Raw genomic sequence first — 13,905 nt, 5'->3', positions numbered from 1 at the left:
CCACATTTGGGGTTTGAACACAGAAAATGTGTACAACTTACTCATGGAGCCACGCTAAGATCCCAATATCTCTGGAATTGAACCATATGGGGCCTCAAAAAATAAAATATCAAAAGAAAGGTTTGTTAAGAATCAGAATTTAAAGGGATAGTAAGATATCTTTAATACTTCTTAAGTTGCAGGCATGCAAACATCGGAGAAGAAAAAAAATATTTTTTTTAACTCATCGAGCTACACTGAGAACCCAACATTTCAGTAACTTAACCCTATAGTGCCTTAAAAATGAAAATACCTAAAGACTAGTTTTTTTAAGAACCAAAATCTTAAAGAATACTGAGATATATTTAATACTTCTCGAGTTGCAGGCATGCAAACATTGGAGAAGAAAAAAAACGTATTTATTATTATTATTTTTTACTCATGGAGCTACAATGAGATCCCAATATTTCTGTAATTGAACCCTATAGAGCCTTAAAAATGTAAATACCAAAAGACTAGTTTGTTAAGATATAAAATCTTAAAGGATATGAAGATATCCTTAATACTTTTTGAGTTACAGGCATGCAAACACTGGAGGAAAACATGCTTTTTTACTCATAAAGCCACACTGAAATATCAGTATTTCTAGAATTTAACCATATGGGGCCTTAAAAAATAAAAACCCAAAAGAAAAACTTGTTAAAAACCAAAATCTAGAAGAATATGAACACATCTTTAATATTTCTTGAGTTACAAGCATGCAAACTTTAAGATAAAACAGGCAAAAAGTTTTTTTTTTTTTTTTTTTTTTTTTTTTCTATTTTTGAACTGTCACCATTGGCATATAATGCAACAAAGATTGCTAAAGTCCATAGAATTCACTAATAGAGCTACCAATCTCTTTGTAAAAATAATATAATGAGGCTGCTATCTTTCTAAAGTCATTTCTCTCTCTTCTAATTTGGTGAAAATGGTCATTTTGACACTTCTCTGCAAAATAGTGGATTACTCAGTAAATGTACATGCATGACATTTCATATTTGGGCTTTCTTCAATATTTATGTTTGTCTCAGGTTGATTTAATACGAAATGACCTTTTGAGGTTAAAAGGCACTCATTTATATACATTTGATTAGTCAAATAGAAATAAAGCACTGCATTTTGCATTACAGTTTCCAAGCTGTATATGGTTTTTTAATGTAAACACACAATGCAATGTATTTTCACCTGTTTCACAGATTCCTGTCTTGATCAATAGTCTCTGTTTGGATTCCAGTGACATCAGGCCATGTTTTCAGTGTATTTTTCTCAGAATGTCATATCTGTTTACTCTCTACCTGCTTGTGTTTTGCCTGTCGTGCACAGGACGGGACGTAGGATTCGACGTGCCTAAACAGAAACCAATAACAGGGCCTCCATCACAAGCCTCTCCAGGGGTATCGCTGTAAAATTTCCGGTGTCTGATGCCTGGGATCTCTTTATATCTTAGTGGACAGGCTTTACAGAGCCTGTCCATGTCAGAGGCTATCCCCGCAGAGCCAAACGTTCACTACAGCAAATTGTTGAGATGAGCCGGGCATCAGACGCCGATGTTATTGCAGCTGCTGGAAAATCCTCTATGGTTCAGCCACACAGATCTGTAATTTTCTCTGTGGCGTCTTCATTATAACGCTCCCCACGCTGCTGTTAAATAGAGACGCTGCTCTTAGCTGTCTTTCAGACTATAAGAATAAAGTGCTTGCACTGTTTGACAACACAAAACATGCCTGGAATAGATTTAAAGTGATTAATCGGGTGATTTTCGCTAGCTGCATTCGTCAGCAGATAAGAAATGATTTGTGTTCTTCAGTCTTTTGAGTAATGATATACGCTGCCACTCAAAAGTTTGGCATTAGTAAGACATTTAATGTTTTTTTTTTTGTATATAAGAGTTCTTATATGCTCATCAAAGCTGCATTTGCTTTATTAAAATTACAGAAAAAAATAATATTCAAAAATATTATTACAGTTTAAAATAAAGGTGTTCTATATTAATATATTTTAAAATATGATTTATTCCTTGGATGCAAAGCTGATTTTTTTTTTTATCAGCCATTACTTTAGTTTTCAGTGTCACGTGATTCTTCAAAAATCATACTGATTTATTACTTTTATTATCAGTTTTGGAAACAGCTGTGCTGCTTAATATTTTTTTGGAAACTGTCATTCTTTTTTCAGGATTCTTGATGAATAAAAGGTTAAAAAGAACAGCATCTATTCAAAATAGAAATCTTTTCCAACAATATAAGTCTTTGCTATTACTTTTTATCAATTTAATACATCCTTGGTGAATAAAAGTATTAATTTCTTTCAAAAAAAAAAGCTAGAATAAAAATTTAGTGACCCCAAACTTTTAGATGGTAGTTTATATTGTTACAAATAATTTCTATTTTTAATAAACGCTGGTCTTTTCTATTTTTTATTTGTTAAAGAATCCTAGGGGGGGGGGGGAAATCAAAGGTTCCAACAAAATATTAAGCAACTGTTTTCAACACTGATAATAAATCAGCATATTAAAATGATTTCTGAAGGATCATGTGTAAAAATCCAGCATTGTATCACAAAAATAAATTACATTTTAAAATATATTCCCATAAAAAAACTGTTATTTTAAATTGAAATAATATTTCACAATATTTCAGTTTTTTCTGTATTTTTCATCAAATAAATGCAGCCTTGATGAGCAGAAGAAACATCTTTAAAAAACATTAAAAATCTTACTGATCCCAAATTTTTGATTATATAAATTACATTTTTAAAAATATAAGATAAAACCGTATTTTTAAACAGTTATTAGTGTTTTTACTGTATTTTTGAGAGCATAAAAAATACATTAAATACATTTAAAAATAATAATAATAACTAAATAATAGTAGAAATATTAGTAATATTTTTAAACTTCAAATTAAAATGATTAAAAGTTAGCTGTTTTGCTTATGTTAATGCTTTTTCTCTTATATTTGAAATCATCTTGGTGCCCCCTAGTGGACCCCAGAACCCTGGTTGAAAACCACTGATCTAAAAATCAGCTTTGGTTCAGTGCTTTTCTTGAACTGTTCACATCAGCTTTGTCATAAAATGGTAATTTTGTGGTCTATGGTGAATAAATTAGCATAAATGGAAACAATGTAGTTTAATGAGCTGTTAAGCCACAGGAAACACTGAAGTTTAACATGATGCTGTTTAAATAAGCCGTATGAAATTGACTTAATCATTGCTTATTTTCCCTCGCCTCTGCCTCATATGATCTTTGTAAAGAGGCAAAGAAACCTTGGTGTTTCTTTAGCATATGGCTTACTTGAACAGACACATAAATGTGTTGAAGTTGTCTCATTACAGACAGATATAGAGATGTGATGGTGAAATGCACAGCTGTGAAGAAGAGACTGCTTAAAAGATAATGACCACATAAAAATGAAAATGTGATGAAAATATGCTCACCCTCAGGCCATCCAAGATGTAGATGAGTTTGTTTGTTTATCAGATTTGGAGAAATGTGTCACTCCATCACTGTCTCACCAACGGATCCACTGGAGTGAATGGGTGCCGTCAGAATGAGAGTCCAAACAGCTGATAAACATCACAATAATCCACAATAACCCACTCCAGTCCATCAGTTAACATCTTGAGAAGACAAAAGCTGAAACAAATCCATCATTAAGACATTTTTATCATCCGTAATAACACTTCCTCCGGTGAAAAAGTGAAAAAATCTCCTGTTGTCTCTCACATCAAAAGTAGTAAAAGCATCACACTGCTGAAACTAAACACCCATAGCACTCAAACCAGCACATTTAATGCAGTTTTATTCTAACAATATGTGACCCTGGACCACAAAACCAGTCTTAAGTCGCTGGGGTATATTTGTAGCAATAGCCAAAAATACATTGTATGGGTCAAAATTTTAGATTTTTCTTTTATGCCAAAAATCATTAAGAAATTAAATAAAGATCATGTTCCATGAAGATTTTTTGTAAAATTCCTACTGTAAACATATCAAAATGTAATTTTTTATTTGTAATATGCATTGTTAAGAACCTAATTTGGACAAATTAAAGGTGATTTTCTCAGTCTTTTTGATTTTTTTGCATCCTCAGATTTCTGATTTCAAATAGATGTATCTCAGTCAAATATTGTCCTATCCTGACAAACCATACATCAATAGAAAGCTTATTTATTGAGCTTTCATATGGTGTATAAATCTCAGTTTTGTCAAATTTAACCTTATGACTGGTTTTGTGGTCCAGGGTCACATATGTGTAATTTTATTCAGATGTTTATCCTTACAACAAAAAATACTGTATTTTATTTTATTATTTGACATGGACAAACCATACTCCTTTGCGTAGGTGTTATAGCAGTAGGTACATGCTAATTTTCAACAACTGTCCAATGGACGCTTGTTTTTAAAAATGAGAAAAACAATAATAATAATTACAATACACAAAAAGTAATAATAACAATAAAAAATAATAACATTGCTTATAATAAAAAAAAATTATAAATCATTATGGATTATTTAAAATTATTATTTTAGATGTGAAATTCGCTCCATTAAAGTTGATCAGATTTTAAAATAAACTCTTTTGTTTTCTTTTGTAAATGCGTGACTTTTATTTTGTGAGGTTTAAATCCGCGACCGTTATTTTGGTCTCCATGGTTACTAACTGACTGGCGGGTTTACCGTAGAAAGGCTGAGCGGAGACTAGTGCGGTTTACAGTAGTTTAGTTGGTTAGTTAGTAAGTTATTGATTACTCATCATGGCCAAAAGTGACGGTAGCTCGTATTTCAAGAGAACCAGCCCTTTCTGCATGGTGGTCGTGACAATTTATGTGTGTCTTCACACGGTAAGCCGTAACTTTAATGAACTGTTCAGTCGTGATGAAGCGCCTGAGGTGAATTTCAGAAACTATGCGACTTTCCATAATAATGACTGTCAGAAATACAATTTGGCTTCTCTTTGCCTAACTATTATTATTATTATTATTACTAAATATGTTGATTTTAACTTAACTTTAACTGGTGCCAGATCTTCAGACTGTTCATTGTTTTGTTTTTTTCTAACAGATCGAACGGTTTTCATAAAAAGGAAGATGCTTTACAATAGCACTTTATTCTGGGGAGTGATAAAGAGACAGCATTAATATGTTCTCATACTCCTTGTAACTCTTAATCAATAATGTTTTGGGATTTTTTGTACTAAATCATATCATTTTGATCTCTAAATGACCATTTAAAATAGAACATGTTCTAATATGCTTAGTATTTATATTACAATTAGTGCAATTACGTTTGAATGTGTATTTAGAAATGGTCAAACGCTTGATTTTTATAGGTTTCGATCTGACGATTTAATGTTACATTTAAAAAAGATAATTATTCATGTTTTTTATGATGTTCACGTAAGCATCAGTGTTGGGGAAAGTTACTGTATACAGTATATAGAAAAGACATATCTGTAAAATATTGCGACGTAACACCAACGTAAAGCCATTGTTTTTCACTCACTGAAAGCTACATCTGTCTGGATCTCTGCTCTCATCACTGGCTGCACGCACGACTGCAGACACACCCCTCTTGAAATTTCGGCATTAACTTACACGTTTTGCAAATCGCTATCCGTGGGTCTTTCTCAGATATACTGAATTACGTCCACACCGCAGACGTGTTGCTTCAGACAAGCAAGTGCAGGCTGCGGTTTTTGTTTCGGTCGTGTCGTTTTGGTGATAAAAATCTTTCAGCCGAAATCCGAAAATGCACTTTTGGGCCATTTTCGGTCGAAAATTTTCGGTGGCCGAATATTCGGTGCATCCCTATAATTTTCCCATCACTACTAAAAAGTTCAAATAAAATGTGTGTCGTTTCTTCTTTTCTCCCAAAGATGAACCCCGGCTGGCTGGCCATCGGTCCCTTCATCTGAGTCAGACTTAACTTTGTTTGTAGTCGTTTTCTAGGTTTAGGCTAGAAGGGATATAGCTCTGGCTAATGGGCAAGTGCGCATCAATCTAGCATTATAACATTTCGTTTCGTCTAATTTTCGTCAACTAAAATAAAAAGACACTTTAGCATAGATTTTATTTTGTAAACCACATTTAGTCTCGTTTTTATTCGTCAACGATATTGCATTATAAATTTTATTACAGTCATCGCCACATGACCAGCATTTACGTTTTGTCTTGTCTCGTTTTCGTCACATGATAAAGGCTTGTAAACGACGATATTTAGTCATAATTTTCAATGACGAAAGCTTTTAAGCGATAAATGGGGGGGAGGGGGGTAACTTATTTGAAAAAGTAACTCAGATATTTTCATGTAAATTAAAAAGTAATGCATTCAGTGTTTCCCCTAGGTTTCCAGTGTTGGGGGGGGGGGCTTAGGGGGTTGGGTGCCGGTAGCCAACGTTACTTTTTTCCCCGGTACTTTACCCTACTTTGTGAAATAACGAAAACATTATTATAGACTTATTCAGTGGAAAAATAAGTCCAAAACTCTCTATTTTAACATTTTGAACAATAGGGCTCTACCAACTTTTGCTTTTTTTTTTTTTTTTATTCTTGTGTGTATTATTTTTTCTCATAATCAAATTAAAAGTATAAACACTTATTTATTTTTAATCAAATGAAAAATAAACCCTTTTAATTTTTCGCAAACAAACAGAGGTTTACTGTTAAAATCAATAAATAATAATAATTTAACATTTAAATAATAATTGTAGTATTTTTTCTACAATTAAGTGGTTAATCTTGTTACATTTATTTTTATCATATATATTGTTTCATGTCAATTATTTAAATAGGAATATATAAACAACTACATTATACTGTACAAAAGTAATACAAGACTAATGTTCTGTTACATGTTACTTTTATTTTGACAGGTTGCCTTGAAGTTTCTGTGTGTGTACAGCATGTTATGATGCTAGTTTTCTCAAATGAAACGGTAAAAGTGACACTCACAGCAGCTTTGGATATTGAGTTTATCTGTTCATGCGAGATGCAAATGCCCAAAATTAGCGGGAGCGTCACGTGTGCTTCAGTATATGCGTGTAGTAAAAGCGCGTCTCCACCATTCATACATACAGAGGCAAACGGAGCATGCAGGATTCATATTGAAACGGTCTTTTTGCATTTCAGTTTTCACAGACACTTGTCCATATCGCGATTTGAATGAAGTAACAGACCAACTTTTGATTTATTAATCCAAAAATCGACGAATTTACGTGGCATTTCGCGCTATAGTAGATTCGGTTTTTATGAATGGAGTCCGCGATCCCGTCTGTGTTTTCGCAGATGAGACATTGTAAACACGCGATCATGTAAAGACAGAAATGACATGCCTTCGTGTAAATAAGATAAATAACACAAGGCAATTTAGTTTGTTTAATAAAAGAACAATGTATAGCCCTGTTCTATAGGAAAGATAACCTTAATGACTTCTATTGTGATCTGATGCTATATCAAAAATAAAATGAACTTGACATTCAAGGGGGGCGGGGGGGGGCCGTTGGGGGGGCGGGGCGCCCCCCTAAGATAATGGTAGGGGAAACACTGGCATTACTTGCAGTCTTTGCAGTCTTTACTGAAACTCATTCCAACCTCTTACAGGACGAGAAAGATTGCAGAAAGACTAAAAATTTGAGATGCACTGCCACCGATGTATTGGCCAATAATAATTGGCCATAATCGGTATCGGAAATCAGCTGATGATCAGGAAAATCATGTGTGTGAAGAAAATGTCTATTGAATTAAGAGCTGCCAAAATGAACATGACAAGGCATTAACAGTTAAAAATAGCTAAATTAAAGCAGGCTCTTTTTAACCCTATGAATCACACATAGGTCAAGCCAGGGTTGCCAGATCTGCAGTTTTTCTCTACACCAAAACATTATTTGTAGCGCACCTCCCATCCAATAATCGCAAAGAGTTTTGTGCTCTCTTATGTCTGATAAGAAACAAAGCCTCAGCTTTCAAATCTTGTACATTCTATCATCAAATTTAAAAATGAATCCCATTTTTGAGGCTTTTAACCCAACCCAGGGCGTCATTCAATACCCTCTCTCTAGTGTTGCTTTTGTTAATGAAAATTTTGACTAAATATTGTCGTCAACGAACCTTTTTCACGTTACAAAATCGTGACAAGACAAAACGTAAATGCTGGTCATGTGACGATGACTATACAGGGTTTCCACGGGGTCTTAAAAAGTCTTAAAAAGTCTAAAATTTAAAAATCAAAATTTTAGGCCTTAAAAAGTCTTAAATTCGCTGTTCTAGGTCTTAAATAATTTCACACAGGTCTTATTTTTCCGATGTCCATGTAACGCTACCTCTAATGCTCATTTAAATTCTCTTTTTGTTGTTCTTGTGGTGTTGTAGTTCTTTATTTCACTATTCCAAATATAATTTGCTGTATTTAAACTACAAATGAGACCAACATGCAATAGCCAATCAGCTTTCTGTTATTGGCACGAGTCTCTCTCGGATTGTACCGCAGAAGTAAAATGGATTTAACTTTTTAGCTATGGGGAAGTGCAAGTTAGTGATACTTAGCGATACTTAGCTTGAAAAAACTGAATATAGGGTTTGGCTAAGGCCAGTTACTAACAACTGTAGATTTTTTTCTCCCTCTGTGGAAGTTACTGCGTCTTCAGACAGAGTTGCAGTAGCAGAATACAGGTCAAACTACCCTTTTCTGTATATAATGTTCTCAATAATAATAATAAATATAGGTCGAGCTAGCTGACCGCCAGCCTTCGAGATACTTTTAAAATGTTTTTTTTTTTACTTGCCAAACCGAACAAACCGCCTGATTAAAACTGAAGTGACAAAAACAACTAGCGAAGCATCGAAAGGCAAGAAAGATGGACGTTCTAAAACGCTTAACGTGAAAAACGCTTAACGTGGCTTAACGTACGTAAAAACGACCAGGAAACCCAAAATTTCTGTCAAACCTTACTTGTAACAAACACTAACTACTGTCAAAAGAACAAGCCCTTATTCCACAGATAAAGTGAATAATATCACGTTAATCGTTTTCTCCCCCATAGAAGCCCATTATAAGGAAAGCTTAACGTGGTTTAACTTACCTCAACAGCGACCAGGGAAGACCAAACTCCTGTCAAATTTTACTTATAATAAATACTTGCTGCTGTCAAAAGAGCGAGCTCTTATTCAGCATATAAAGTAATTGCTCCCCTAGTCCATTACAAAAAAAAACGCTTTAACGTGGCTAAACGTATCTTAACAACGACTGGGGAAAACCAAACTTCTGTCAAATATTACTTATAATAAGTACTTGCTGCTGTCAAAAGAATGAGATCTCATTCAGCATATAAAGTAAATAATATCACGTTTAGTGTGTTTAAAAGTATGCCTCCACACCCAACATTTCTAATTTATATATTTATAAATCAATAAATGTATTTAAAACATTAATCTCACTTTTAATTTTGCAGTGTAAGTTATGTAATCTCACTGCTAACAGCCATTTAGAATTTACTGATAAATTCATAAAATAAATTTCAAAGGTAATGCATAGCCTACATTTCAAAAGTAAAAAAAAAAGGCCTTTATAAAGGTAAATCAAATATGCAGATTTAAGATGTAAAAGCTAATAGAGCACTGATGAAAATATTGCTTCAGAATATTTTTTTACATCAGATATTTCTAGTGGTACTGTTATGGGAATATTTTGTGTGGAATAGTATCTGCTGATATGAAAAGTTCACTGTATATCGTAGTAATAAATATAATTTATGACAGCCATGAAATTCTGTTTACTTTTTACATTAAACACATTAAATATTACATATATGCATGTAATATAATATCTATTTCCATTACAGGTTTAGGTCTTAAATTTGATATAAGGTGGTATTAAAAAGGTCTTAAAAAGTCTTAAATTTCACTTGTTCATATCTGCAGAAACCCTGCTATAATTAAATGTATCATGCAATATCGTTGACGAATACAAACGAGACTAAATGTGGTTTACAAAATAAAATCTATGTTAAAATGTCATTGACGAAAACGAGACGAAACAAAATGTTCTAACGTTAGATTAATGTGCGCATGCCCATTAGCCAGAGCTGTATCCCTTCTAGCCTAAACCTAGAAGACGACTACAAACAAGGTTAAGTCTGACTCAGATGAAGGGACCGATGGCCAGCCAGCCGGGGTTCATCTTTGGGAGAAAAAGAAGAAACGACACGTTTTATTTGAACTTTGTAGTAGTGATGGGAAAATGAAGCTTTTCGAAGCACCGAAGCATTCCCCTCAACTGTATCATAAAAACGTACATTACTCGAAGCTTTTCAACACGTTGCACACTGATGACATCTAGTGGTCAAAGGTGGAAAAAGTTGCTTTTGCATCTCAGATGTCCAAGCAATTTTTTTTGGACAGTTTGATAAAAGAAATAATAAGAAATAAAAAAGATAAAAATATTATTTTACTTACAAAAGGTATAAAATAAATGAATTAATCTGTACATAAACTTATAAAAAAAAAAAGAGACTAAAATACATATTATATATATATATATATATATATATATATATATATATATATATATATATCTTGTATTAATGAACGTAATAATATTTGTAATACTAATAAATTTATTATTAAAACATTATTATTGTTATTTATTTTTTTAAGTTTGCCATAACACTGTTACAGCACCCACAGAAAAACTAAAACATTATTTTAAAGGAATAAGCACACAAATAATAATAATAATAAATTATTAGTTAAAGATGCTTTTGATTATTAAACTTTAATCAAACAATTCAAATAAAATCCAGAGAATTAATATGGAAAACATAGAATTTGGTCAATATAACATTTAATTGGAGAAAAAAAAAACAACAACTAATAATTACACACATAAAATTTTTAGTTAACACATGTAAACTCTCTTAAATGCCAAATTTGACAAAAAAATGGCACAATCTAGTAAAAAATGGTAAAAATTTAAAATTTGAAGCCTTGCCGACAGAATGAATGCCTATTAGCAAATATTGCATCATTTTATAGTCAAATGGCCCTGGGTTAAAAAATTGCCATTTTTGTCCTTAAGGTCCTGAGTGTGAGTATTTTTTGTACGGAGGGTAAAATTGATTTTTTTGAAGGAAATGAGGGTGAAATATTAAAATTTCAATAAAAATAAACACCTGAGCCAAAATGTATGCAGTTGGCATTAACTCAGGCACACTTGAATAAACAAAAAACTAAACTGAAATGGACAAAAATGTCCATAAGGTCACACAAGGGTGATTGTGTTTTCTTTGTTTTTCAGTGCATGGCGTTTTGGCCTCAGGACGTCCCGTATGGCATTCTGGGCCCCCTCGGTGCTCTGGCCAGGCGTTTCATGGATTATCTTTATCCTGTGGTGTATTACGGGTGAGTGAGAACCATCATTAATGTGCTGAGTTCAGAGCTGACGCTGATGATGTTTGTTGTGTTTCAGATGGTTTCTGATGTTGGCCATCCATGTGTGTGAGGCTCTGCTTGCGCTAAAGATCTGCTGGTAAGACCCCTTCTGTTTTTCATGTTTTCCACCACACGGTGGCAGTCCAGACTGTCAGATTTGTGGATGTTGTTCTTACTGTCACTGATATATGTGACCCTGGAGCACAAAACCAGTCTTAAGTCGCTGGGGTATATTTGTAGCAATAGCCAAAAATACATTGCATGGGTCAAAATTTTAGATTTTTCTTTTATGCCAAAAATCATTAAGAAATTAAGTAAAGTTCATGTTCCATGAAGATTTTTTTGTAAAATTCCTACTGTAAACATATCAAAATGTAATTTTTGATTAGTAATATGCATTGTTAAGAACCTAATTTGGACAACTTTAAAGGTGATTTTCTCTGTCTTTTTGATTTTTTTGCATCCTCAGATTTCTGATTTCAAATAGATGTATCTCAGTCAAATATTGTCCTATCCTAACAAACCATACATCAATAGAAAGCTTATTTATTGAGCTTTCATATGATGTATATATCTCAGTTTTGTCAAATTTAACCTTATGATGGGTTTTGTGGTCCAGGGTCACATATTATGTAACTTTACTGAAAGTATGGGATAAATTACTATTATTTGTTTGCTACATTTGCCAAAGGAATTTTGTATACTACATTGCAATGCTCTCAACCTGATTTTCATTTCCAGTGAGATGAATTAACTCTTTAATAACTCGTATTTGTTTAGACTGATAAACTTTTTTAACACAAAATTGGTGAAAAATTCAACTTTTTTAATTTCAGAGATGACAATATTCAGTGTTATTATAGAAATAGTGTTTTATTTCTGCTAGTTGCCAAGGAATATTTTTACATTTTCATTTATTTTAACCCTAAAACGGGTGCTACCATAAAGATACATGAGAAAATTAATTTATTGCTATTTTTCATCTTTTTGGGACTCAAATAATACAAAAACTTTTTATTTTAATGTTTGAATCTTCCAGGATACGTCGCCCCTTGGGGTATAAATACACTTTTTTTTTTAATCAATGATTGTAATAACATGGTTGTAATTCCTGAACACTTTGGAATACAGACCTAAAGTTGGTCTCTTTTTAAAGAAGACACAGCAGTTTATGGCTAAGTAAAAAAGCAGGTATAAAAGAGTTGTAGAAGTTTAAGTTTGGAGCAAAGATAATGTAGTATACACATTTTATTTATTATAAAATAAATACTTTATAAAATAAGTTGCACCTGAAATTGCTATAAAATTAAAGTTATGTTCCAAATTTGAAGTTGATATCACAAAAATTGGGGTTAACTTGATGTAATAAAATAAATAAACTAAAAAAAGAATAATAAACACAGCAAAGTTAGTAAAACTTCAACTAAAATGAAAATGGAAAAAAAAAACTTATTAAAAGTATTAATAAAAACTACTATTGTATCTTAAATCTGTAAAACAATTTTTAGATTCACCTGTCAAGTTTGAGATTTTGGGCTTTTTGCATAGCACTTTATCTATTCGTGTCAATAGATTTCAATTACAGTACAGATTTTTGAAGGCCGTTTTCTCAAAATGAGTTTTTTCTCCTATACTGAGCTAAAAATCTCCACTTCAGTAGCACTTACACACACCAGACTTTACATTTGTATTCCTGTCTATATCCTGAAGGTTTTTACAGAGGGATTTGTTCATAAATAATTTGCTTGATTATATACAACATTTTATTCCACACAGAATTGTGAAAATAGCTGTCTGTTCTAAGTATTTTCTAAATTATGGAGTGACAAAAAGAAAAAACTTTTGAAATATTTTGAAAAAAAAAAAAATAATAATAAATTTTGAAAAACGATTGCATCCAGTCAGTGTTTAGATTTTTGTACTAGAATTGTATGCAAATTAATGCAAAAAATGTTTGCAATTATCAAGGGTAAGTGATAACTTGATAAGTGATTACCCTATTCACCTGCAGTGTCTCGCCTTTATACTTTGAGCAGAATGAACATTTTTCTATGTAAATGAGAAGAATATATAAACGATAGAGGACGATTCAGATGTTTGTGACTAAACAAATGCAGGAGTGTGTTGATCAGTGTTTGTGTTTGTGTCTACAGTGATAAAGGCATCGACAGCAGCTCCACACGTTTGCTGTGGTTCGCTCAGACCTTCCTGTTTGGTCTTACGTCTCTGGGTCTTTTGCTCAAATACAAGCCCGACGGCCGATCCAAACGCCACTCACACTGACAGCCTGACACTGGATTTCCCAGATCTTTATATTTCACAGGATATGTCAACCAGCAGTAGTATGGTCTAAATATTGTTTATAAACTCAAATATATAAGAAAATTGAGTAGGATTTACTTTTAAACAATGTTCATTAAAATTTTAAAAGAAATGGAAATGTTATAGGACACGTTT

At 32.6% G+C, this 13,905-nt stretch overlaps 1 protein-coding gene across 1 annotated transcript; it reads left to right on the top strand.

Annotated features, from left to right (window-relative positions):
• Positions 1-4,779: 4,779 nt before the first annotated feature.
• On the top strand, positions 4,780-13,731 carry LOC141325801 (transmembrane protein 254-like). Its single transcript, XM_073834532.1, has 4 exons — positions 4,780-4,866; positions 11,315-11,418; positions 11,486-11,545; positions 13,602-13,731. Exons 1-4 carry the CDS (start codon positions 4,780-4,782, stop codon positions 13,729-13,731), a joined length of 381 nt encoding a protein of 126 aa, XP_073690633.1.
• The last annotated feature ends 174 nt before the right edge of the window (positions 13,732-13,905 follow it).

This window comes from Garra rufa, chromosome 2 (assembly GCF_049309525.1).
Source record: "Garra rufa chromosome 2, GarRuf1.0, whole genome shotgun sequence".
In the NCBI taxonomy this organism is placed as follows: domain Eukaryota; kingdom Metazoa; phylum Chordata; class Actinopteri; order Cypriniformes; family Cyprinidae; genus Garra; species Garra rufa.
Note: the sequence above shows the minus strand (reverse complement) of the source record. Positions and strands in the feature narration are given on the sequence as shown.